The sequence below is a fragment of the Patagioenas fasciata genome, chromosome 4, assembly GCF_037038585.1.
Source record: "Patagioenas fasciata isolate bPatFas1 chromosome 4, bPatFas1.hap1, whole genome shotgun sequence".
NCBI lineage: Eukaryota > Metazoa > Chordata > Aves > Columbiformes > Columbidae > Patagioenas > Patagioenas fasciata.
The window spans coordinates 1,926,918-1,953,874 of record NC_092523.1 but is presented as its reverse complement, the minus strand read 5'-3'; the positions used below and the strand labels follow the sequence as shown (position 1 = coordinate 1,953,874).

General features: G+C 50.0%; 1 protein-coding gene across 7 annotated transcripts in view; it reads left to right on the top strand.

Moving 5' to 3' along the window:
* Positions 1–26,957, top strand: part of EXOC6B (exocyst complex component 6B) — a 317,698-nt gene that overhangs the window by 217,494 nt on the left and 73,247 nt on the right. For all 7 annotated transcript variants that reach the window (XM_065836317.2, XM_071808429.1, XM_065836315.2 and 4 more), the window contains 2 exons: positions 13,010–13,151; positions 26,292–26,365. In XM_065836317.2, the coding sequence (XP_065692389.1) occupies positions 13,010–13,151; positions 26,292–26,365 (216 nt within the window). The remainder of the gene's footprint in view (positions 1–13,009; positions 13,152–26,291; positions 26,366–26,957) is intronic.

The window sequence follows — 26,957 nt, the reverse complement described above, 5'->3', positions numbered from 1 at the left end:
TTCCCCTCTTTGCTTATAACGTCAAATTGCAGTTATAAAATTATATAGCAGAGATGAAGCAATTCAGTTCACGCTCTTTAAGTCTTCCCACTGCCATAATTGGCAGCTGCTTTGCCCTGATACATCAGCAGAAGGAAGAGTGGTTCGAGCTCTTCATACGTTCATCTGTATTTAATCAACTTTTTGTTTCCAAAATGGCAGCTGCTTTGTATTTAATGGAAAATCAGGCTCTTCCCAATGGAAAGAATGTTATTCCCGAAGTGAATACAAAAGAAAAGCCACAAAAGAGGAGGATGAAATATGACATTTGTGTCTTTTCTCGCTCGCTCCGGTCGCGCAGCCATGCGTCCCGATGGCGGCCGAGCCGCGGCTCTACTGCGCGTCAAGCGACACGGAAAGGCCCGGCTCATGGGCTCGGGGACCACGGTACGAGGCACAAACAGCACCAAGAAATATTAGGGCTCCTTCATGCTTCTTGTGTACATACGGAGACGCAAGCACTGGTTATTTATGGGTTTAACTCCTTCGCAGGCTGAGATGCCTCCAGTGTTGGGGCGCAACGTTTTCCTTGACACCTCTTGCTGTAGGGTCTTGGTGTCTTTTTCAGAGGTGAACGATCTCTGTGGAGACCCAAGTGATGATGACGGGAGGAGGAGAAAATCGAGGAGTGTCGAGCCCGTATGGCAGTGTGGATCTGCTCGAGGGTGGGAAGGATCTACAGAGGGATCTGGATGGATGGGCTGAGGCCAGTTGTCTGAGGTCTGAGGCCAAGTGCTGGGTCCTGCACTTGGGTCACAACAACGCCATGGACGCTGCAGGCTGGGGAAGAGCAGCTGGAAAAGAACCTGGGGGTGTTGGTGACAGCAGGTGAACATGAACCAGCGTGTGCCCAGGTGGCCAAGAGGCCACCAGCATCCTGGCTGGGACCAGCACTGGTGTGGCCAGCAGGCCCAGGGCAGTGACCGAACCTGTGCTGGGACCTGGGGAGGACAAACCATGAATCCTGGGGTCAGTTCTGGGCCCCTCACACCAAGAAAAGCCTTGAGGTGCTGGAGCGAGTGGAGAGAAGGGAACGGAGCTGGTGAGGGGCTGGAGCACAAGTGTGATGGGAGCGGCTGAGGGACCTGGGGGGTTCAGCTGGAGAACAGGAGCTGAGGGGAGACCTTCTGATCTCTGAACTGCCTGAAAGGAGCTTGGAGCCAGGGGGGGTCGGGCTCTGCTCCCCAGGAACAAGCGCCAGGAGCAGAGGAAACGGCCTCAAGTTGCCCAGGGGAGGTTGAGGTTGGATGTGGGGAACAATTTCTTCCCCAAAGGGCTGTGGGGCATTGGAACAGGCTGCCCAGGGCAGTGCTGGAGTCACCATCCCTGGAGGGCTGGACAGACGGACATGAGGTTCTCAGGACATGGGGCAGTGGTGGACTTGGCAGTGCTGGGTTAATGGTTGGACTCCTTGATCATCAGGGTCTTTTCTAACCAAAATGATTCTGTGCTTCTATTCTATGATTCTTGTCCAAGCCCACCCAGCTGGTCCATGGGTCACTGTCCTGCCCCAAGGATCGCAGTGAATCTGCAGCACCGTCCTCTCTCTGTCTGCTGCTCATGGTTGCTTGCAGTGTTTGCATTTAAATGTCAAAATATCATAATTCAGAGCTGGGGGGAAGGCTGCCAAACTGCCACAGTGACAAGTTAAAAGCCTCAAATTTGTCCAATTGAGTAAACGCTGCAATTCGGTTTGGGATTCCCTCCCGCTGAGGCACAGGAGATGTTGATCCACAGCGTGGAGATACCTTCTGGGGGAAGGAGAGGTGGTTGGAGCTGTTGTGACGTGCTCTGTCCTTGTATTTTGGGCTTTGCGGTGGGTTTTGTAGCTGCTCCAGCTCTGGCCCCTGCACCTCCCCGTCTCACTGTCCTTTAGTGCAAGGAGTTGATACCAGCATTTGCAGTGCAGCTCAAATCAAGTGGCAAACGAGGATAAAGCAGAGAGTTCCTTGAGTTTCTCAAAGCGTAACGTGATCATATGCCTGACCTGGACTGGCAGGAGTCCTTTCCCACCCGTTTTTGGTCCTTGCACAGGTCTATGAAGTATCTCAGGAGACCGACCAGCAGCCGGATGCTCCAACGCAGACCCTGCTCGTTTGGGTGAACCAGGCTCTGCACACAACTGTTTCCATGCTATAGACTTAAAAAACCCCCGTTAATTCAAGATATCCTGCTGTGCACTCGCATGGTGTGCAAGTAAAAAGATGCAGATCTTGGACTCAGAATCCTCTGTTTCCATGCATGTTTTTACTCATATGTGCATATGCAAAAAACACCCCAAACATCTCTTGCAGTTCCCAGCTTAAGCTTTGCTGCAAACTGCTGAGCAGCTACAAAAAGGCCTCTGCCCCATTGCGTGTCTCCGTAAAGCTTCCCTATGCTCAACAGCTGAATCCTGAGGTATTTCCCATATCCACCTTCTGCCCTTCCTTCTATTTCTTTATTTCTTATTTTAAAAAACCAAAATAGATGTCGCTTGTTGACTCTGCAGCGCAACCGAAGTGAGAGAAAGATCTTGTGTTCGTGTGCATTCTCCTGTCCTGGAGCCTCTTCTGTCCTGGACCCTATGATTCGATGTGCTTACAAAATCCTCCTCGAGCTGTGCTTTCGCTTTTGGGTGTATTTGCTGCTACTTGTAGGCCAGTAGATGCGGTTTGTGGAGCCAAGACCCCTCAATGCCTACGCAGGAAAATCTTGGTTAGTCCACAAATGAAGTCACGTTTGGTGAAAGACCAAACCAAACCCAAACGGAATGAAAATCAGAATAAAATAACATTTCAGCTCTGTCTATGGGAGCTGGTTGTGATTGTCCCCCCGATGCTGTTACTTCTGTGCTGCTCTGCATTTCAGCCTTGAGTCTCCCAGAGCTTCAGCCCAAATCGCCTCCAGCTGTTGACCTTGGGCATCTTCGACACAACCAAACTCTTGGGGTTTTCTGCTTTGATTGGAACGCGAGGGGTTTTGTATCAGGCTGCAGCGGTTGGCCCAACTGGCTGGTTTATTTTTGTGTGGTGAGGATAATTGCTGTATTTGCTTTTCTTTCCCCTTTTCTCTTTTATTTGTCTGGTGGCCTCTGAGCTTCTGTTGGGAGCTCAGCTTTGCCATGTGTTTGTCTCGCTGCTCTATCTGTGACAGCCTGTTTTCCCTTTAGTGCCCAAAATAGAATAGAAGTGGTAAATGTTTATTTCTAAAAATGACACCCCGTCGATTCTTTTAAATACCACTGGAAGGCAGCCACTTAAACATGGGCTTGGGCTCAGCTTTCGCGTGAGTCTGAAAGCAATCCCGCTTCACGCAGAGGATGGTGGCCTTCCAGGTTGGTTGGAGCAGCCGCTCTTTTTGCTCTTAAGGCTCCGTCAGCTTTCCAGGTGAGTGGGTCCTCGCACGAGGCAAATTTCGCTTGAAATTGTCTTAGTTGATGTGGCTTTGAGGTGTTGCTCTTCATAGGTTTACTGTTCTGAACCGTAGACACTTGAGTGGTGGAAGGCTGTCTCTTGAAGCCTGCCTATCAGGCTTCAAGATGGTCAAAGTGATGGGAGGACCAAAATCCCGGTTTTACTCAGTAAAGGGTACGGCAGTGGTGACAATCTGTGTAAATCTGGTGATTTGCTAATGGCAATGAAGCTTCTTCCATAGGTGACTACAACCTGCTCTGCTCTCAGCCTAAATAACAGGGGGGAGAGGGAAGAGGAGCAACGCCTGCTATTTGTCCTACACAGACCATGCGTCCTCCTGCCCAACCAGAAGCCGTTGTTCATCGTGTCACTTCTGGCATGCCGGGTCCTGGGGAGAAACAGGCCGTTCTCATTCCTGCTAAACCAGGACTCAGATGCCTGTCTTGTCCACTGTGAGGAGCAGGGTGGATGTTGGGCCTGTTGGAAGGGAGGCTGTTGACATGAAGGCCGTTCCAGTGGGTCCCAGCTGTGTGTTGAATCCAAAATGCCTTCCTCAAACACGTGTGCAGTCATTTCTTCTCCTTTCCTAAGTCTGGGCATCAGCAAACCTCTAACTTCATGATATGGAGACCTGATGGGGGTCCAAGGCTGAGGAGCATCCTAGAGGTCCGAGGCTGGGGAGCATCCTAGAGGTCTAAGGCTTAGGAGGATCCTAGAGGTCCAAGGCTGGGGAGCATCCTAGAGGTCTAAGGCTTAGGAGCACCCTAGAGGTCTAAGGCTTAGGAGCATCCTAGAGGTCCAAGGCTGGGGAGCACCCTAGAGGTCTAAGGCTTAGGAGCATCCTAGAGGTCCGAGGCGGGGGAGCATCCTAGAGGTCCGAGGCTGGGGAGCATTCCTTTCCTCCCACAAACGTTGCTCCTTGCCAACCTTCTCTTGTTGGCTGGGAGGTTTCTTCTTCATTTCCTTGGCAAATTTCACAACCACGTGGAGGTCAACTTGCAGCTTTGGTGCCAGTTGCCTTTTTCCAAGTGTGTAAGTCAACACACTGGCTTCGGTGTTTAGCTCCTGGCGTGACTTCACGGAGCCAGGGATCAAATGCGGAGCTTGACTGTGGCTGAAATCAATACGGGACCGTTAATATTTGCCTATCAGTCACCTCTCGTGTCCCACACAGGTCGTGCCTAACGCAGAGTGACAGGGCTCAGCCCGCCATGTGTTCCCTGCTGGAGACCAGGAACCCGTCTGCTCTGCTCTCTCTGTAACACAAACAATTTGGGGAGGAAAAAGTGATTTCTTCTTATTATAAGGGTTCTGCAAAGCCAAGTAAATAGAATTAGTTAATTGAGAATTGCTCTCATGATGTCTAATGTGAAGCTCATACTCTCAGGGATGGATTTGGTTTTGTGGAATGTGTGGTGTTGTCTGACTGTATAGCACTTAACGAGTCTGATTGTCTCCTGGACAAAGACACTGCATCGATTCTCCTTTAATGTTACACATAAAACTTCTCAGAAAAATTAACTTTTCTTTCTGCTAATCTGCATTGTTCCCATGATTCGATGCTCTTGCTGTTGTGTTTTAACTTCATTTGGTTGCTTCCTTTCTGGGCTTGGTTTAGCTGTGATATCCCGTGGTTCTCCAGATCAGCATCTTCTCTTTTAAACGCTGGCACAGATGTTTTCTCTGTCTTTCCATCAAACTGCTCAGTGCTCTGAGGCCGCTAAAAAGGAACATTGATGTAGGGAGCTCCCGTGTCCCTTGTCCCTCCACCGGGTCTATGTGATCCCATCCTGGGGGTCCGTAGGTACAATTTTTGGTTTGGGACCATGTTCCCTGTGCTGTTGCCTCTCTGTGCCATCAGGTCTGCACCCGTATAGGCTGGTATGGCCACGCTGGTCATCGATGCCAACTGAACTCCTGCCTTCAGAAGGGACACCAGTGAAGTTGGGGAATGACCTATTAGGGAGCAGTGTAGGGAAAAGGGAGCTGGGGGTCTTGGGGACAGCAGGGTGACCATGAGCCAGCACTGGGCCCTTGTGGCCAGGAAGCCAATGGGACCTGGGGTGGGTTAGAAGGGGGTGGTCAGTAGGTCAGAGAGGTTCTCCTGCCCCTCTGCTCTGCCCTGGGGAGACCACACCTGGAATATTGTGTCCAGTTGTGGCCCCTCAGTTCCAGAAGGACAGGGAACTGCTGGAGAGAGTCCAGCGCAGCCACCAAGATGCTGAAGGGAGTGGAGCATCTCCCGTGTGAGGAAAGGCTGAGGGAGCTGGGGCTCTGGAGCTGGAGGAGACTGAGGGGGTACTCATTCATGGGGATCAATGTGGAAAGGGGGAGTGTCAGGAGGATGGAGCCAGGCTCTTCTGGGTGACAACCAGTGATAGGACAAGGGGCAATGGGTGCAAACTGGAACACAAGAGGTTCCACTTAAATTGGAGGAGCAACTTGTTGGGGGTGAGGGTGTCAGAGCCTGGCCCAGGCTGCCCAGGGAGGTTGTGGAGTCTCCTTCTCTGCAGACATTCAAACCCGCCTGGACCCCTTCCTGTGGAACCTCAGCTGGGTGTTCCTGCTCCATGGGGGGATTGCACTGGATGAGCTTTCCAGGGCCCTTCAACCCCTGACATTCTGGGATTCTGTGACACCTTTGGACACCACCCTGCCAAGGGTGGGCATTGCTGTGCCAGCCTGTGGCTTGTCCAGTGCGGAAGAGGATGCCTCTTCTTTGAGGGTGGTGAGAGCCTGGCCCAGGTTGGGCAGAGAGGTGGTGGATGAACCATCCCTGGAGACATCCCAGGCCAGGCTGGACGGGGCTCTGAGCAACCTGAGCTGGTGAAGATGTCCCTGCTCATGGCAGGGGTGGCACTGGGGGAGCTGGGAAGGTCCCTTCAACCCAAAGTGTTCTGTGATTCTTGACAATCTGTTCTGTTTGGGGCTTTCACATGCTGCTCCAGGATGTCTTCATCCTACATACACTCACAGAATCATTTTGATTGAAAAAGCCCCTCAAGATCATCAAGTCCAACCATTCCCCCACCCCGGGCACTGCCCCATGTCCTGAGAACCTCATCTCTGTCTGTCCAGCCCTCCAGGGATGGTGACTCCACAAGTTTTTGAGTGCAGATCTGCAGATTTTAAACCGCAAAAAAACCCAACCAACCAACAAAACCTCCCCCGAATCCAACAAAAAAACCCAACCCCAAAGCCTCACAAAATCCACTTTGTCAAAACTGAAAATGGATTTCTGGGCAACTAATAAGAGACTTGGTTGTTTTTAAGTAAACTGCTTAAAACCAACAGAGTACCCATTGTACATTTGTTTTTACTGCTTGGGAGGTGTGAACGTGTCTGGGTATGGTTTAGGGGCTTTGCCATCTTCAGTGACTGCAGAACAATTGGAGGTTTTTTATATAAAAAGGCAATTAAAAATGCATCAGGGTGGTGTTAAGGACCTGGCAAATCAGGGTGGCACGGGCAGGGCAGGAAATTTTCCTCTTAAGAGTTAGATTTACTGATTTTGGCCGTGGTTTAGTGAGATTCGGGGCTCTGACGCTGCCGACATCAAGGACAGACCAGAGACATCTGGGGCAGGAGGGGATGGCGCCGGGGGGCTGCAGGCTCTGGACCCTTTGTGCCTGCACCCAAAGTATCCACTGGCGTTATTTGCAGTTTTATGCTGCCAAACAATTGCTCGTTATTGTAGCATCGCATTGCCATCTTCTGCAAAATACCCAACCAGTGTCGCATTATGAACTGGAGAAGTCAACAAATCCCATGTTGGAATTATAAGGGCGACTTGTGGTGTTTATAGAAGAGTGGACATTTAGTATGGAGGAATTGAGGTTTTTTGGCCCACTTTGCTGTTGCGTGAAGCCCGTGGATTTGCACGTCTAAATATACTGAATCACATCAATCCTGGTGCTCGGCGCAGATCTCAAAAAAGGAATTCTGCTGGTAGCGAAAAGCAAAAATAATTGGAAATTGTGAGACCATTTGAAAGCTGTCAGGCTTCATTTCTCATGGGAATGCTGCATTAATTCTGCGGCGAGCCGGTGGAAGCGTTTTCGGGGCTACAATGGCACTGTTGTTTTGCTTTTCGGTGGCCACATTGCACCTAATTTTGACGGAGCAAAACGCAGGAGGCACTGGCAGGTTCCTCCTCAATGGGGCTGGGGGTGCTTCTGCAGGATGTGGTCCCTTGGACAACCGTCTCGGGCCTCTCCTGGGACCCTCTGGTCGGTGGCCGTTGCCACCCGCGGCCACCACGGTGGCCGTGCAGCGGTAGGTGAGCGCGAGGAGCCCCCTCTCCCCCCGTAGTCCTGGTTGTGCCTTAAGATTAATGGGTATTTATTTTAACAACCATTCCGTTTCAGTAGCTTTTAATGAGTCCTTTGATAGCGAGTTCCTTAATTAACGAGGCAGCCTTTCAGCGTTTCCTTTCCCTAATTGTTAACATATTTGCTGTTTTCAAACACAAAGCGCTCCCGTGAGCGGCGCCCGTGCTGAGCTTCCTCCCGGCAGCCCCAAGGCTTCCGTCTGCTGCCCAAGGGCAAAATACAGATGACAAGAGATGGTTTCATGGCTGATCTCCTGAAGCGTGGTTGGGTCGGTTGAGTAGCCCATGGAGATGTGCTCTGGTAGGTGCCCCTTGGTTGTGTCGTTGTGTCTTCAGAGGTTTGGTTCTGCCCTTTCAGTGGTTGACATGGCCTCGAGGAACCTCTCTGGTTGTCCTACCTGTGTGCTCAGAGGAAGCTTTGGTGGGACAGGGACGACAGCGTTGCCTTGAGAGAGGTGTGGAAACCCCAGTCGTAGACCCCAACAACAAAGAGGTTGCACCGAACAGCATGGACAGAGGGGCCCATTGCCAGAAATATGCTTAGACACTGATTTGAGTCTCAAAACAAACCACCCATGGCTTTTGCTCTGATAATAGGCTCAGAATTGCTTAATTCCACTGAATGTTGGACCAAGCTGGAGCTTGGTGGGGGTGTCTGCAGGCCCTTGGTTGTCTTGGCCACTGAGCTCTGTTGGCTTTCATCTGTGATCCCCATTCTCCCTCATACAAATCCAGTTCGTTTTTAATGAGGTTTTTGACGGTCTGGAATAAACGAGTGATACTGTAGAGGCGTTCTGGACATGCTTCATGCGATTCTAAGGATTTTAGTTTTCTGTCAAGTTGATAAATGAGATTTTGGTGACTTCAAGGTGTTTGTTTTTACGCCCTTCTCTGCAGACAGCTCAGGTGGTGATCGCGTTCCTCCTCTTTCGCTTTCCAGATCTCATCTTGTATTTTAGATGAATGGTTCCTGAGCTGGAGGGGCCGCAGTTGGGGTAGGTAAAGCATTTCTGACACACAGGCAGGGCCCGAGCTGGTTCGGAGCAGGATCAGGATGTAACCCTGCGATTTCTCAAGGCGCCGGCATCGGGAGAGCCCAGGGAGTGTCACCGGTTCCGCCACGCGCTCGCCAAACTCCTCCGGGTAATTAGCAGCAGGTCTGAGCCGTCCCGGCGGCTCCTCTGAAGCGCGGGGTTTTCTAGGAGCAGCGATGTCTAGGGATGGCATCTCGGAGGCAGCCGGCGCCACCTCGGTGCCAAGGCGCACGTCCCGGCGCCGCTGCCGTGGGTGGTGCCGCAAATGGTTTCGGGAGGGGGGTGGAAAACACGTCCATCACGGGCTCGGCTCCGTGTTTGCCAGGCGGGCGAGCAAGGGCTTTTCTTCCCAGCACCGCACGAGAGCTGAAAAATGAACCAGGGAGAAAAAGAACCTGCTACAAAGTCAACCTCAAGGGTAAATAAATGCCAAAGAGCCAAGATGGGCACCTTGCAATATGAGGATGTGCTTGATATCTGCAGCCCAAACCATCCCAAAAGTGAACCCCAACAGCCTTCTGCGCCTCCAGCAGCAGCTTGTTAGTGGTGATATATCCGTGTTTTCCACCTGCCAGCAACAGCTGCTTATCAAGCAGATATTGCACTGTGTTTTGGGGGAAACACTCTAAAATTGATGTTCGGGAGCCATGGCTGATCTTAGAAGGAGCTGCATCTGCTGTGCTGAGTGCAGGGGCGAGGCAGAAAAGGATTAGGTTCAGTCTTATTTATAAGGTTGGGTTCAGTCTTATAAATAACGTTGGGTTCAGTCTTATTTATAAGGCTAGGTTCAGTCTTATAAATAAGGGTGAAAAATGTGAGTTCTGGAATGGTTTTAAATCTCGGTGCCCAGGGAGGGAGATGCTGGTGGTCCCTGGTGGTACCTTCTTTTCTCCAGCCAGACCTTTAGCGCAATGATTTAAACCCCCGTGGCATCTCTAAGCCCTCTAATAGTAAATATAAGGAAAAATGGATTAATGCTTAAAAGGCGGAAAAAACCACCTGTATATACTTTTGCCTTTCATGCAGTAATGTTAGATCCAAACTGTCAGGCGTCTGTATGTTCTTAAATCCAAGATGAAAGACCAGGTCTTTTTTAAAGCAGAGTGGTTTTTAGGTGTTTCAACCTGAAGAATAGTGGAAATAAAAGGTCGGGTTCTCAGCTGGCACAAGAAGATTCGGCTTTAGGATTTTCAAAGACGCAGTGCACTTTTGCACCCGAAAAGGGTTGTGGCCGTGGCCAAATCCTGCGTGAAAGGGGAAGGTTGAGCCAAAAGCTGCTCCTGGGCTTGTTGGTTGGATCCCTGTTACCATCTGTTCAGCACCCTGCAGTCAGGTTGTTGTTGTTCAGTGTGTACTGGGGCAGGCTTGGCCGGTGTGCATGGGGCAGGTGTGTTGGCTGCGGCTCCTGCAGGCCCAGGAACCCTTTAGATACCTCCACACCTGCTGATCTGACCCTTGCTTGGGATGCAAGAAGGTTGCTTCTCTTCAATTTTTGTCAGCGGGGCAGAAAACCACCCTCAGGGTTTTCCTTTTGACTTCACGTGGGGTTACAGAACCATTTTAGTTGGAAGAGACCCTCGAGATCATCGCGTCCAACCATAACCCACCCCTGTCCCTGCCCCATGTCCTGAACCTCATGTCCGTCTGTCCAGCCCTCCAGGGATGGTGACTCCAGCACTGCCCTGGGCAGCCTGTTCCAATGCCCCACAGCCCTTTGGGGAAGAAATTGTTCCCACATCCAACCTCAACCTCCCCTGGGCAACTTGAGGCCGTTTCCTCTGCTCCTGGCGCTTGTTCCTGGGGAGCAGAGCCCGACACCCCTGGCTCCAAGCTCCTTTCAGGCAGTTCAGAGATCAGAAGGTCTCCCCTCAGCTCCTGTTCTCCAGCTGAACCCCCAGGTCCCTCAGCCGCTCCCATCACACTTGTGCTCCAAGTTGAGCATCTTCAAAGCTTCTCCAAGGCTTCCAACCCTCTGTACAAACTCCTGCTGATGTGCAAGTGTGAGCTGATGGGTGGGATTCTCTCTTGCTCTTCCAAGCAGGGTAAGGAGCCCTGTCCCCCGTGTCCATCATGAGTGGAGGTCCCAGGATATGGCTGCACAGCTTTGCTTTCTCATCCTCCACTCCCATCTGCATCTTCTGCTCAAGTTTTCACTCGTGAAAACTACTCAATCATAGCAACAGCTCAAGTGTCTGTTGGGAGTAATGAAGAAAAATCACAGCCAGGCAGCGACGCGCTTCCCACCGTGGTTGGGGATGAGGAATTGGCACAAGCGGTGTTTTAAATAACCAAATGTGTCAGAGGGGCACCACTAAATGAGGAAAAGCAAAGGAAAACACGCAGTGCTCCGCTAAACCTTATGGTTGCCGTACTTCATCTTAATTTTAGTGAAGGTGTTTGTATGGAGGTGAGTAATGAACATTCCTGGGAACAGCGGTGAAGAGCGGAGATGAAGTGCCTGCCCTGCAATGCATGGGGCTGCTCTTTTTCTTCGTATTTCTTAAATAAAAGATCATTTTTTACCCTCCTGCTGAAGGTGAATATGACCTGAAGATCCAAAACAACTTTGCAAAGCCGGTAAGAACATTTCCCAGCACATGCATCAAACATTTGCTCATCTCTCCATGCTGCAGCAATGAAACTCGCGGCCCGAAACACCACGTAAACCCCTCGTGTTAATCCCAATTTAAATACGATTTGTAAAGTGCTTGTAAAAGTCTGCGTGATCTCCCTGCGCCACTCCTTGATGTCAAGAAAGCGTGCTGAAGTCTTTTGTGTGCGTTTGAGAACATAATCTCCTGCTGAAGCTGTTTTCAGGGTAGAACCATTATCCAGAATTACTATGTTGTGGTGGGGTTCCAGGTATCGCCACCGGGATCGCTCCGTGTGCTGTCGGCCGAGGCGTTTGTGCCAATCTGTGCTCTTGTGCCAAAGGATTTCCCCGTTTTTATGGGTTTAGATCTGTTGCAGACCCATGCAAATCTCACTTGCCAATTCTTATCTACTCGAATCTTACCTGTCACAAATTTTGGATGGCGCACAGCAATGCTTGGGGAATGGGGGGACCTCTTGAGCATTTGGAAATGAGGGAGAAATTTGAAACTGTATCTAGTGCAGTGCTTCAAGGGTCGGTACTGGGGCCTATATTATTGAATATATTCATCAATGACTTGGATGAGGGAATAGAGTGACTGTCAGCAAGTTTGCTGATGACACCAAGCTGGGAGGAGTGGTGACACTGGAGGCTGTGCTGCCATCAGAGACCTGGACAGGCTGGAGAGCTGGGCGGGGAAACATTTAATGAAATAGAACAAAGGCAAGTGTAGAGTCTTGAATGTGGGCAGGAACAACCCCAGGTTCCAGTGTAAGTTGGGGAATGAGCTATTAGAGAGCAGTGTAGGGGAAAGGGACCTGGGGGTCCTGGGGACAGCAGGGTGAGCATGAGCCAGCACTGGGCCCTTGTGGCCAGGAAGCCAATGGTACCTGGGGTGGGTTAGAAGGGGGTGGTCAGTAGGTCAGAGAGGTTTTCCTGCCCCTCTGCTCTGCCCTGGGGAGACCACACCTGGAATATTGTGTCCAGTTGTGGCCCCTCAGCTCCAGAAGGTCAGGGAACTGCTGCAGAGAGTCCAGCGCAGCCACCAAGATGCTGAAGGGAGTGGAGCATCTCCCGTGGGAGGAAAGGCTGAGGGAGCTGGGGCTCTGGAGCTGGAGAAGAGGACACTGAGGGGGGACTCATTCATGGGGATCAATATGGAAAGGGACAGTGTCAGGAGGATGGAGCCAGGCTCTTCTCGGTGACAACCAGTGACAGGACAAGGGGCAATGGGTTCAAACTGGAACACAGGAGGTTCCACTTGAATATGAGAAGCAACTTGTTGGGGGTGAGGGTGTCAGAGCCTGGCCCAGGCTGCCCAGGGGGGTTGTGGAGTCTCCTTCTCTGCAGACATTCAAACCCGCCTGGACCCCTTCCTGTGGAACCTCAGCTGGGTGTTCCTGCTCCATGGGGGGATTGCACTGGGTGAGCTTTCCAGGGCCCTTCAACCCCTGACACTCTGGGATTCTGTGATTAAGGACAGTGGTTGCGAGATGGAGCACTCCGTGAAGATCCCCCTAGCAGATGGGACACATTCAAGAGGTTGGCGTGGCTCTGAAGCAGTTCCCCGTGCACTTTGCGCTCGCTGGCTGTACTCAGTGTCCGTTCTGTGTTGCAGGGGAAGGTGGCGCAGACGGCCTGCATGTCGGCGTGCAAGCACCTCTCCACCTCGCTGATGCAGCTGCTGCTGGAGGCCGAAGTGCGGCAGCTGACGCTGGGCGCCCTGCAGCAGTTCAACCTGGACGTGGAGGAGTGCGAACGTAAGACACCAAACCATCTTGCTTTTTTCCCGTGTCTCGCTTTGCCCTGTTGTGTGTTGGGACCCAAACCAGTGGTTTTAGTGGTGCTGAGTTATTTGGGACGGGCGAAAGCCTGCGGAGCAAACCGGCCTGTCCACAGTGACACTTGGCAGTACCTTCAGGACAGAGCAGCCCAGCAAATCCTAAGAGATCAAAGCTTTTTCTTCTTTAATGCTTCTTGATGCTTTCCAGACCATCCCTGCTTTGGGAGATGGAGTCTTTAGAGCGAGTAAAACACGGGGAGAGCTCAAAAAGATCATTTACTGATGAGTGTTTCTGAAAACGATAACTGGTTTGTGTTCTTAACAAGTCCTGGTCCTCTCCTGACCTCGGCTGTTTGTCTTCTCTATGTGCTGCAGGGAATTTCTTCTCAAAGCAAACTCTGTTTGCGAAGTCGCTGTGATGGAGAAAAGGTGTCTTGTGACAAAACAGTGACATCTGCTCCGAGGTGTGCGTGGAGCGTCGCTCAACCTGCTCACTTTGGTTCCTTGAGTTTACACCTGAACTAGCTCTGAAGTCCCAATGTTTCCCTCAAGTCGCTCGTTAACCTGCTCAACAGAATGGTTAAAAAATGCAGCACAGAACTGACAAAGCTGCTTCTTTTCTCCGTGCTTTTGTAATGAAACTAAAGCAGGGTGAACACATTGTGCACACGAACCTCTGTCCCTTAGGAGTGTGATGTGTTTATTACTGGGATTAATATTGGGATGGATGAGCAACCATGGCTGTGGAAAACGCAGAGCTTGATAGGGTTGGTAAAGAGTTTAAGCAACCTTTGATAAAGTATTTTGGGAAAGTTTGGATTTTTTTTCCAAATAGCCACATTTTTGGCCTTCTCGGTTGATGTGGGGATGGAGATAAATCTTGTGTAGAACATGATAGACCTGTTCACTGCAGAGTCTTCTGAAATGTTCTTTGACCTGATGTGGCTCCCATTTAACTCCACAGTAAAATAGTCCCTGGCCTCAGTGCAAATGGTATTGGAGCCTAAACAGGGGTGAATTTGCTTTTCCCACCTCTGATAACTCAATGCAATCCGTTTGTTTGTTTCATCATCATCTGCCACTTAACACTGTCAAAAGATGATGTTCTACCCTTCATAGAACATTTGACGGTCGTTTTTAGTTCATCTTCACCCATCAATAGTGAGATTCGATTTATTCCTCAGGAAGATCACCCAGTAAGATCTTTGGTCTTTCCAGTGGGTATTTTTAATGTTCTTTTCCTCATTCCCAGCACTCTCAGCTACCTTCCCTGGGAGAAACATCCTTGCTTAATGAATCATATCCAAAACTTGTATTGTACTGCAAGCAATACCTTATTTTTCTTGCAGAACCACCTTCAGCCCTAAATTCTGGCTGATTTGTGTCTCATCAGTGCATTGTGTTGCCAGCGATGTCGCCGAGAATAATAGGAAGCATTTGTCATGAATAACATCTTCCGTCGTTCTCTTCTGGCTGCAAACACATGAACCCCGCAGCTTTCCGCCCCATCGCTAGCGCGGGTCACTAAGCCGCATCCCTTCCCTAAAAGCCCCTGACGCTAAGTAAAACGGATGGCATTTAATACCAGGTTTAAAAGCACGATTCCTTAAATTCCAGTCTCTTTGCGAGACAAAACCGGGAGCACTCAGACGCTGAAGAGCAGGTGACGCCAACCTGAGCAGCGGGGCCAGCGACCCGGCCCAAGATGCCGTCGCGGATGCCGGTGCCGTAACCTCCCGATCCATCACTGTCAGCCCCGAACGCTGAACCCAGACAAGGTCTTTTTCTTCCTTTTCGGCAGCAAAACCGCGTTCCCTCGTCCCCGTGGGTTTGTCTGGTGGCTTTGCTGACACCGGGGATAGTTTGAATTCTGTTTTTGAGAAGCGGGGCGTCAGTATTTCAATGTTGAGAAAAGCCAAATCTGAGAGTGAATGGGTATATTCAGAAAATACGTTTCATTTTGCAAGGGTTTCTTCTTTCTTTCTTTCTTTCTTTCTTTCTTTCTTTCTTTCTTTCTTTCTTTCTTTCTTTCTTTCTTTCTTTCTTTCTTTCTTTCTTCCTTTCTTCCTTTCTTCCTTTCTTCCTTTCTTCCTCTCTTCCTCTCTTCCTCTCTTCCTCTCTTCCTCTCTTCCTCTCTTCCTCTCTTCCTCTCTTCCTCTCTTCCTCTCTTCCTCTCTTCCTCTCTTCCTCTCTCTCCCTCTCTCCCTCTCTCCCTCTCTCCCTCTCTTCCTCTCTCTCTTCCTCTCTCTCTTCCTCTCTCTCTTCCTCTCTCTCTTCCTCTCTCTCTTCCTCTCTCTCTCTTTCTTCTCTCTCTTTCTTCTCTCTTTCTCTTTCCCTTCCTCCCTTCCTCCCTTCCTCCTTCCCTCCCTTCCTTCCTTTCCCTGCCTCCCTCCCTTCCTCCTTTCCTTCCTCCCCTCCCTTTCCTTTCCTCCCCTCCCTTTCCTTTCCTCCCCTCCCTTTCCTTTCCTCCCCTCCCTTTCCTTTCCTTTCCTTTCCTTTCCTTTCCTTTCCTTTCCTTTCCTTTCCTTTCCTTTCCTTTCCTTTCCTTTCCTTTCCTTTCCTTTCCTTTCCTTTCCTTTCCTTTCCTTTCCTTTCCTTTCCTTTCCTTTCCTTTCCTTTCCTTTCCTTTCCTTTCCTTTCCTTTCCTTTCCTTTCCTTTCCTTTCCTTCCCACCTCAAAGCTCCAGTGCAAATCCCAGCACCCTTATAATACCAGTTGCACATTGACTTTACGTCTCTGCCCTCCACCCTTTTCCTCTCCCCAGGCCCCCAAGCATTCCCCAGTTTAGTGGCTTTATCACGTACTTATCATATTAAAATCGGATTTGGGGGCTGTTTGGAGCTCTTCCAGTGAGTTGTGTGATGTGGGAGCAGGGCTTCACATTTTTGATCCTGGGTTTTATTGGGCTTTTGTTCCAGTCTCTTGTGAATGCCGAAGGTATAAGCTGGTTAAGAGAGCGATGGGGCAAATTAATGAGAGGACTTAGTGGTATATTAAGCCTGGTTTGAAGGTGGTGCAGATAATTTGCTCTATGTTAGAAATAACATGTATTACAAGAAAACAGGTGTATATACACAGTAGATAAACAACTGTAGAGGTGAGAAGAACGATGGTGTAGGCTTAGAAAACAAGACACGGGTAAATTAATTCTCAGGGACATGGGGCAGAGCCAGGGGTGGTTAACGGTTGACTCAATGGTCTTCAGGGGCTTTTCCACCCAGAACAATTCAATCAGGGCGAGGTTGGGCACCAGGCACGTGTGGCCTTGGGTGGTGCTTGGGACAAGGTCAATGTCGTGATGGGACCTCTTGGCCGTGCTATCAGTTCCCTTTCCCTAGAAATGTGCTGGTTTTGCGTGCTCAAAGCGCCGAGTATCTACAGCTCATTGATTTTATGAGCTTTGAAAAGAAAGCTTTTGGAAGAGTGGAGAAAAGTAGTAAAATTAAAGAGCCAAATATTGCATGTCTTGGTCATATGCGTAGTCCCATATATATCAGCAGCAATTTTGGTGCAAAAGAGGCAAGAAAGCCAGGTATTAGTTGTGACTCTTGTTTCTTAGTGCTTGGCTTTCCGTAGCTCGTTTAAATCAGTCAAGAGAGAATCTCTCACCTCCTTTTTAAACCTGAAGTGAAATAAGGCGGAGGTTAAACGAACTGCCCAGAAGGACACAGTAGGACACGTCTAATTATGTCCCAGTTTAGGAGGGAGTTCTGGCTCCAGCCCAATGAGCCAGCTTGAAAAGAGGAGAAAAACCAACTCAGGAGAGGTAAAAAAAACCCCACCTAACGCAAATATTTCTGTGAACCTGGAAATAGAGGAGGTGACGCCTTTTTCAGAATAGCCACGTGCTTTTTAAGATGGGTTTGGTGTCTTCCAGAATGCGTCTGTAACCCAAGGTTTAACAGTATGTGCAATGTGCTTTTTGTAGTAGCTTTGTGCCTTGTAACCCTGCGCCCTGCTCTGCTCTTTTTTAGACCTTCTGGTGCCGGTATATATATATATATCTATATATATACATATATATACACACACACACACATATATATATATATGTATAAGAAGTGTTTCCCATCCACAGACCCCGTTCCAGCAGATTGTTTTTACAATACTTAGATCATAAAATAAGCAGTTCCACAATCTCTCAACTCTTTTAGCCACCGCTTTATGAGAGATTAAAACCGCCGTAAAAATGATGCTTGAAGCTTCATTCTGCTCCCAGTGTGTGTTCAGCCGGCTCCCGGGGGCAGGCAATGCGAACCCCACATGTCCCGCTGGTTTTGAGGATCCTCCAGCCCGACACACAAACGTGCCAAAATTTGCCAATACGGGGCCCGGCGCAGCCGTTCCCCAGCTCCTTCTTGGCTGCGTTATCTGGCTCCCAGCGCTTTCCCACGCAGAAATCCCATGCAAGACGCCGGGGTTCGCCCCAGGTGTCCTCTCCATGCAGACACCTGCCTGATGTTCTCCCAACCTGCAGCCCATGTGGCCATGGAGGTGAGCGTGGTGGTTTGGAGGATGAACTCCCTGGTTTTAGGACGTTGCGCTGTGTGGTTGCTGTATCCATCCTGCCACAGAAGTGTATTTTAGGGGAGAAAAGGGGATGTTGCAGTGAATAGATGGAAAGGTTTGGGAAAGTCGCAACAGGAGAGAAATCTCCACACCACTGATGCTGATCTCTTGATGCACCTCAAATCCTGGGGGCAGTTTTGGACCCCTCACGCCAAGAAAGGCCTTGAGGTGCTGGAGCGAGTGGAGAGAAGGGAACGGAGCTGGTGAGGGGCTGGAGCACAAGTGTGATGGGAGCGGCTGAGGGACCTGGGGGGTTCAGCTGGAGAACAGGAGCTGAGGGGAGACCTTCTGATCTCTGAACTGCCTGAAAGGAGCTTGGAGCCAGGGGGGTCGGGCTCTGCTCCCCAGGAACAAGCGCCAGGAACAGAGGAAACGGCCTCAAGTTGCGCCAGGGGAGGTTGAGGTTGGATCTGGGAACAATTTCTTCCCCAAAGGGCTGTGGGGCATTGGAACAGGCTGCCCAGGGCAGTGCTGGAGTCACCATCCCTGGAGGGCTGGACAGACGGACAGGAGGTTCTCAGGACATGGGGCAGTGTTGGACTTGGCAGTGCTGAGTTAATGGTTGGATTTGATGACCTTAAGGGTCTTTTCCAGCCTAAATAATTCTATGATTTTTCAGATCCTACAATACCTGATGGATTTGTGTTATATTAGGGGTCACAGCCTCAGTCTGGTGTCTCTCCGTGCCACTGAGATGCATGGTTAAAAAAGAAAAGACATATGTTTAAAAAAAAGCTGCAGGTCCTCATGAGAATTAGAGCTCGTAGAGTCATGTTACTGCAGCTGGTGGTTCTTCTGAGCTGGTTGAGCTGATGGTAACCATGTGTGTGTGAGCTCCTCACCCATGGTGAGACCCAGCAAAGGGACCTTTATTAGCATGTGATGAAGGACAGAGCTTCACCCTGTGTGTCCTGGGTTGCGATGGTGTGAAAGGACCACGGCTGTGATTCGGGTGGTTGGTAGGAACGTGGCAGTTGTAGGAGCTTGCAGGTTGGGATGACGGTGGTCAGTGGTGGTACTTGGGTGTCAGAAGAAGCCAATGGAAGAGCCGGGAAGAGGCACACCAAGTGGAGGGTTGCTCTGCCATCTTCACTGAAGGCAGCGTCCACTAAGGCAGGGGTTTTCAATCTTAGCTTTGGAAAATCGGCCAAAATTGCCTGCGATGCCTCTGCCTCGTGGTGCTGCAAGGTCCAAGATCAAACCTCTCAGACATCTGCTCCCCAGCTCGCTCTGGGGATGCTCTGCTCCACGCAAGGCTGCTCGCCTTCCCGCTCAGATTATCCTCCTTCAGCAGCCCCGTTTTCCCTCCTGGTGACTTCTCTTGCCTAAATTTCCGCTCATTGATAACGCTTTATTGCGCACATCAGGAATAAACACAGCTCCATCCCGTGCGTTCCCTCCATAGGGCTGGCTGGGGGTCACGCGTTGGCACCGCGTCCTGGAGCATCACAACCTGGAGCAAGAAAACAAGCAATTCTGGCAAAAGGGTGCTGAGCTTTGAGAGTCTGCAGGTTTATTTAGTGTACAGGCACGCCGCTGAGCTGGATCACGGCTTTTGGCAGCTTAGAAAGCTGCTACCTGTCGATTAAAGCACCATAGGTGTTCTGGACTGTCCCAAATATAAGGTTGAGTGCAGTTTGCATGAGCTGCCGGCATGGATGGCTCGGAAGAACATGAGGTGGTCGTGGAGCAAGCAGATCCCGATGCCCGTACAAGTGCGTGGTTCAGCTCATCCCTGGGATCCCGCAGATCCCGATGCCCGTACAGGTGTGTGGTTCAGCTCATCACTGGGATCCTGCAGATCCCGATGCTCATACAAGTACATGGTTCAACTCATCCCTGGGAACTCGCAGACCCCGATGTCCGTACAAGCGTGTGGTTCAGCTCATCCCTGGGATCCCGCAGATCCTGATGCCCATACAAGCGCGTGGTTCAACTCATCCCTGCAATCCTGCAGATCCCAATGCCCATACAGGTGTGTGGTTCAGCTCATCCCTGGGATCCTGCAGATCCCGATGCCCCTACAGGTGCGTGGTTCAGCTCATTCCTGGGATCCTGCAGATCCCGATGCCCATACAGGTGTGTGGTTCAGCTCATCACTGGGATCCTGCAGATCCCGGTGCCCGTACAAGCGCGTGGTTCAGCTCATCACTGGGATCCCGCAGATCCCGGTGCCCGTACAAGCGCGTGGTTCAGCTCATTCCTGGGATCCTGCAGATCCCGATGCCCATACAGGTGTGTGGTTCAGCTCATCACTGGGATCCCGCAGATCCCGGTGCCCGTACAAGCGCGTGGTTCAGCTCATCCCTCTGATCCCGCAGATCCCGATGCCCATACAGGTGTGTGGTTCAGCTCATCCCTGGGATCCTGCAGATCCCGATGCCCCTACAGGTGCATGGTTCAGCTCATCCCTGGGATCCCACAGACCTTCAGTTTTCCCCGTGATCTGCACTGTTCCTGGGAGGGTAAGAGGAGCAGATCGCTTCCTTTACCCCTTCACCTGTCAAAGCTCGGCCCTCGCTGGGAAACAAAACTCGATGTTTTCATGCTGTTCAAACGAAGCGGGGTGATTCGTATCGATGAGCTGCCTTCCGAGCGCTGCTGGACGTGCTTTCTGAAACAGGGAGGGTAAATTATTGGGCATGGAATTGGGAGCCTCTGCTCCACGGCTGTGTCACTTTCCGGTGCTTAGGTTTACCCTCACTTATTTCCTCCTGAATTTGATCCCCAGGGCACGTCATTAGTTTATTTAGCGCTGCCTTCGTTTCCCTCAGCTGACCTTCCCGAGAGGTTGCAAAGTGTTTGCGGCGCCAGAGAAAGTGATGCCTGGTGAATTAATGCGTATAAATATGCATGGAGGAGAAGCGCATGACTCCCCATCAATGAGCTATCAGAAAACGTGGCCTTTTGGTTTAAGGGCTGATGGGAAGTATTTGGGCAATGCTCTCTGCTTTAACACAGCGCCTAAGTGGTCTTGGTAAGTCTGACTCAAGCAAATCCTGGGAGTCCGTGTGGTGTCAAAGAGAAAGAAACAGCTCTCCAGCCTTCTCATGTTGCCCCTAAACTGAGATCTCCTGCTTGCTTCTGCCATATCTAAACATCAGCTGATTTGTGTCTTATATTCTCCCTTTATCTGTCCTATGATCCATCACCTGTTCTCCTTCAGCATTTTAGCTTTAGTATTTCTCTCTCTGTTTGCCTTCTGTCTGCTTTGCAAACCTCTTGCTGATCCTACAGTGTCATCTCAGCCTCTCCTGTCCTTTTGTTTCCAGCTCCCGCTGTCCGCTACAACATGCTGGGTATCCTCATCTCCAAAGCTTTCCCGTGTTCTCCCTCGTTACGAGGATTCCCACTGAAATTCATTTGCAAATCCTTTGCATCTCTAGAAGAGAAGACAGACTTTTTCGAAGGGCGTGTTATGACAGGACAAGGGCTGATGGTTTGAAACTAAAGGAGGGAGACTCAGGCTGGACATGAGGAAGAAATTGTTGTCCCTGAGGGTGGTGAGAGCCTGGCCCAGGTTTGCCAGAGAGGTGGTGGCTGAACCATCCCTGGAGACATCCCAGGCCAGGCTGGACGGGGCTCTGAGCAACCTGAGCTGGTGAAGATGTCCCTGTCATGGCAGGGGTGGCACTGGGGGAGCTGGGAAGGTCCCTCCAACGCAAACCATCCTGTGATTCTATGATAAAATGTCTCTGTCCACACCTAATTTTGTTTAAGCCCTTTTAGGAGCGCACAGTTCCTCAGCTCAGCACCCACCTCCCCTTCATCATTGGTGCTTGTTGACCTTTGCAGCTCAAATGAGCTCATGGTGAGCTGTGCGCACTCCACATTTCCTACTATTAGTATTTTACCAGAGCTGAGAACTTCACATCTGCCGAGAGACACCCACTGCACATCGTGAGTCATGGCTTTGGGAACCTGTGTATTTCTATAACTTGATTCTGCAGACGTGTCCTATGGATTGGCAGGGGCCAATTTTCTTGGCACGCTTCTCGTACAAAGTCTTCTGAAGAGTTCCCTTATCTTCTACTTGAAAACATCTAGTGGTCCATCAGTGATGAGTTCTGCAGAGCATCCCGGCCCTGCGACCACTCATCTCCACGCAGGAACAGGACTCTGGGCTCATCTTTGTTCCACGAGAGGAAAAAATGACACAGAGATGTAGAAATAATTTAATCTGACCCAGTTCAGTATATTTTTGATAACTCCTCCCTCTCCCCACAGCTCTCTGGAATTCTCCAGATGGGGATGAGCTTTGAGAATTTGGCCTATAATGGGGAACAGCTTCGTAGCAGGGCTGTGTGGGTGAAGTATAAGCTCAATATGGAAAGTGGGATCTTGTTCCTCTCGCCTCAGTTCCTTACCCGTTATTTCTCCCCTTTTTTCCTTTGTGAGCTTCTCCAGAGATTTGTTGTTCAGCTTGAGCATCCTCAAGGTGTCATCCTCTGCTTCTGGATAAGGTGCAAGAGGTCCTGTCACTTGGCTTTTCTGAGATATTCTTCCAAGGGTTTGTCTAAGGAAGGTGACTTAGAGACCTACATTCTTAATTGGGAAATACTGAGGTGTTTTTTTCCCCAAATAGAAAATCTTGTTCGTAACGGATGGAACTGCAGGTGGATTGTCCACGTTCCCCTCACCGGGAGCTGCTGTAACCTCCATCCCGCGCGTCTACCGTCATGAATTCTGGCCATGTTGTGGAATTCAGAGAAAATCTTGTCCTCAAAATGATGTTTTTGAGGAATTAAGTCACCAGCTGTGTTTGTTTGAACCGCACAATACGTGTGAGACTGTCCCTGTGTGCGCAGCCGTCTCCAGTCGACAAAAAGAGATTCCCCCCGTTCGGTATAATTAATTTACAGTGGATGTCTCTTTTCTGGTGAGCGTTTGAACTCTTTATTCTTTGTCCATTGTAAAGGGCTTAACAGTTCCTGTTCCTTGATTCTTTCATCGGTGAAATGTTTTGGAAGAGAGGTTAGAGTCCCCCTGCGACCTGCCCTGGGTGGCCCGAGCCTGCAGCCCTTGCAAAGACATTACTTTTTTGGCCTGAACACAAGTCTCTCAAACCTTTAGCCTGGCTAAATGCTTTGTACAAACAGCCGCATACTGATCTGCTCTATTCTCTCGTGATTTTCTGCTCGAGGGGCCGTACTGGAGGTGGCTTGCTCTGTTTGCCACTTGCCTTGGTCGCGGAGCCGGTACAATAAGCAGATCCGACAGTACTGAGACCAGCACTGTGCTTGGTCGTTCCGAGAAAATTATCCTGAAATCTGGTTGAAGAGATTAAAACCAAGAAGAACTGGCTGTGTCTTTCCTCTAAAGCCCTGTTCTCTTCTTTGTTTCTTTATTTTCCTTTAAGACTTTGTTCACTCCTCCTTCAAAATAAGTTCGTGGCATTGGTATGTAAACTGTGACCTACGATTACAGAAGGTACAGCTATTTTTATAACAACCATGGGGCAAAGCATTGCATTCATTCCTCTTCGGGCTGCTTAGAGCTGCAGCGGCTTTCTTCTAGCGTCGAAGGCGTGTTCTTGATCTCATTTCTTCTGTAATACAAATAATATGAGCTCATACGTCATTTCACTTCTTGGACGTCAAGTGTGCTGTAATGCAGTTGAAGCTCCAGGCTGTTCTTTTGATGAGAATTGCTGTTGGAGCAAACGTTGGTTCAATGTGCTGCTGTTGTTGTCACGGGCGGTGTCACCCTATAGCTCCTCCAGTGTCTCCCCATAGCTCCTCCAGTGTCTCCCCATAGCTCCTCCAGTGTCACCCCATAGCTCCTCCAGTGTCACCCCATAGCTCCTCCAGTGTCGCCCCCATACCATTCCTTCCTAAGAGAGAGACCTGCAACCATGTCTTGGGATGGAATGTGCCTGGAGTTGCCCATGAGCAGATGATGGTAGCGATAAATTCACGAGCCTTGAGAAAACTTTCAAGACCCAGTCACAGGCATTTTCTCATGAGGATTCGAAATTCCTGCTTTGGGGAAGATCTTCAATTTCCCAACTCCATGTGTACTTCTAAACAGATCCCTAGCAGCTGCGAAGCCCTTACATCCAAAACAGAAACTTCCTTTCATTGCAGTTCCTTTCAGGCTTTCTGTTTCCCAGTGCTTCTTCAGATATAATTAGTAACATGATGAGACCCCATCCTTGGAGGGTGGGACAGTTTGTTGGGTCCCTCAACCTGGGGACATCTGCAACACTGAGCATCCCTCGAGAGGATGCTCAGACACTTATTTCTCTCATCTCCATGTTTTTAGCTTCTCAGGTGCGTCCTTCTCCAAAGTGGGCGAGTGATTGATGTGGCTTTCGGGATAGTTTTTCCAGATGAGACAGTGGGGCGTACAGCGGATGCGTAAAGATGATTTATGCCTTGCAGATCAGAGTCAGAAAGCTTGTGTTAGTCTTCCCTTGCGTGTGTGCGCTGGCACAGCCGAGCTGCACTCAAATTTTATAGCGAACGTACATTAAAACGCTTTTACAGTTAGAATTAATTAAAACAGTTTTTGAGGGTTAAATGTAAACTCAGTTTTGAGTATTCGCAGCCTAAATATTGCAGCTCCAGCCTGTCCAGTCCCATCCTGAGCAAACAGCCCATAGCCACCACCGCAGATGGTTTCTCCTGGTTTCGAATTGCACTTATCCTTACCAAAACCCAAATCTGAACAGTCGCTTACATACTTGCTCTTTATTTTCCATTCTTCATTTCTAGTAGTGGCGTTGGATAACAATAATGGCTTTACCGGCGTGTTTGGTGTTGTCCTGCAGCAGCTGCCGCTCGAGCGGTCGCTGCGAAGATGAGTGATGGTTTCAATCTTAGAGCTCTTCTGGCATCCGAAAATATTGAAAAGCCAAGCGGCGGGTGTCTGAAAACTGGTACCCGGAGGTACCGGCATCTGTGTTGAGGGGTGTTCTCCATCCCGAGCTTTTCATGCAAGGTGGAACGAGAAAACTGACAAACAACCCCGCTCTGGTTTCCAGAATAAGGCATTTGAGGAACAGGGCTGAATCCCAACTGTCTGCTTCATTAATCTTTCCTCATTAAAGCCACGGGAACCGCTCACATGTCTGGACTGCTATAGGAAGTCCTTAAAAATAGGACTATGATGATTATTTTTCCTTCTTTTGCGGCATTCGCTTGAAAAATGAGATAACTTTTGGAAGGAAAAGCGTTGAGGAAAAGACCACCTGGCATGATATGACTCTGCTGAGCATTTAAGGACATTTGCCCATTAGTACCTTTGCGCAGTCAAAGAGACAGAAGCCAAAGTCCTCGTCATTGCCAAGCCATCCTTATTGCTCAGCTTTGTGGAGCTGCAGGAGCTGTTTTGAGGGTTCCTGTATGGTAAGAAACAGAGCAGTCGGGCGATAATAGCTTGAAAACCAGTGGGCTGGTGTCTGGTTTGCCTCCCTTCTTCATTTGTGCCATCACGCTCAGTTGCACCTCAAGAAAACTCATTCTGGTGTTCACCATCTTCGGTGTCCACGGGAACAACGAAGTTCAGCCAAAGGCAGAACGTCCCTCTGGAGTCTTTCATGGTGTTGAGTTGTGGCTTCATTAATTAGGTCCCTCGGTGATGAAAAGTTGCACGGAGAGCAGAGATAAAGCTGTTACTTCTGTAGCTAAAGAGGGTGAAAACTAAGTGAAGCTGGGCAAAATCAACCTCAGGCATATTTTCAACAGCCACACTTGGAAATGTGCAGTTGTTGGCTGCACGAACCAAGTAAAAGCTCTTAAAGGGCATGGAGGAGCCAAGGTCCTCTAACGTGGATTCATTCAAGGCCCCCTTGGTGGTTTTAGGCTTGGCTTAAATAACAGATTAGAAGAAAACGAAATGACTTAAGTATGACATTTTGGCCAGATGACGTTGGAAGGAGGTAAACGTGGCCTTGGACATATTCTCTTCGCTTCACAAGCCAATGTTATTCACTTGTCAGATGTCTTCATCCAACAGAAATAAATATGCCGCATAATGGCCGCGGTTCTTCCCATTTGGGGCGACCGTAGGCTGGCAATAGCGCACCGTACCAGATAATGCAGATAATCCACCGGCGGATAATTAATGATGCGGCTGGGCATATTTTTTTGATGAACGCTTATGGAGCCTGGCGACAGGCGTGAAATTAGAAAATTCCTTCGGCACCCTAAAATATAAATAGCTTTCGGAACTGAAAGGAGTTTCACAGCTGAAGATTTTATTGTGTCGAGAGGAAAAACTTTTCCACCCCCATCCCCCCCTTTCTTCTCGGCAAGTTGTTTGTCCATTCACAAAACAAATACTCTGGAGCCCAGTACGGCTCATGGGAATAAATTTCAGGTCGAATTAGTACAGTTTCCTTGCTGTCAGGACGGTGGAATTAATGGTGTTTTGATGACACGAATTTTGAAGGGCGAACAAAGAGGCTGAAGGGAGGGAGACATGACTCCTTAGAAGCGCGGTCCTCCTCTCCCCCAGCCTCTCTTGTCTTCCCTGTCATCCGTCTGCCAATCTCCCTGTCCATGGTTAGTTAAAGGCGCTTTTTATCCTCTTTTCTTTCCCACAGAGTTTGCCAGATCCGGCCCAGTGCCTGGGTTCCAAGGGGACACGCTGCAGTTGGCCTTCATCGACTTGAGACAAGTAAGTCTTTGTGTTTTTGTTTTTTGTTTTTCTTTTAAGATGTGTGACTGAAGACCATCAGGTCTTAAGGGAAGGGAGAGGAGGGGAAACGGCGTCGGAGACCTATATTTCCCCCCTCCTCCTCCTCCTCCTCCTCCCCGCGCTCGAAGCCACCTTCTCATTGAGCGCTCCGGGGTCTTGGAGATGATGGAGGTGAAAAGGGCTGGTGGTACCAGGGGCGAGAAAGAAAGCCCTGCCTGACCCGGGGCCGATGAGTTCCATTGTGCTCCCGTTGGCTTCTGCAGACGCGGCGAAAAGATAAGTCGGCGACTCTCCCGGCTGACGCCAAGCAGGTGGTGCTGACAGAGGGAGCAGTGATGCAGAGACCGCCCGCCTCGGGGACCTTTGTTCGCAGATAAAGCCCGCGGGGGCGTTCTGCGAGGGCGAAGGAATTTGCATTCGGGCTTGTGCAGGGAGGGTACGCGCCCGTTTTGTGTCCGTCTTTGGCTTCGCTCTTCCCCCCCCGCCGCCCCGGTCCCCTCTTCCGCAGATGGTCCCCAGCCATGAATGACAAAGTGGCTGTTGGGAAGATGGTTGGGGAAGGCTCTACCCG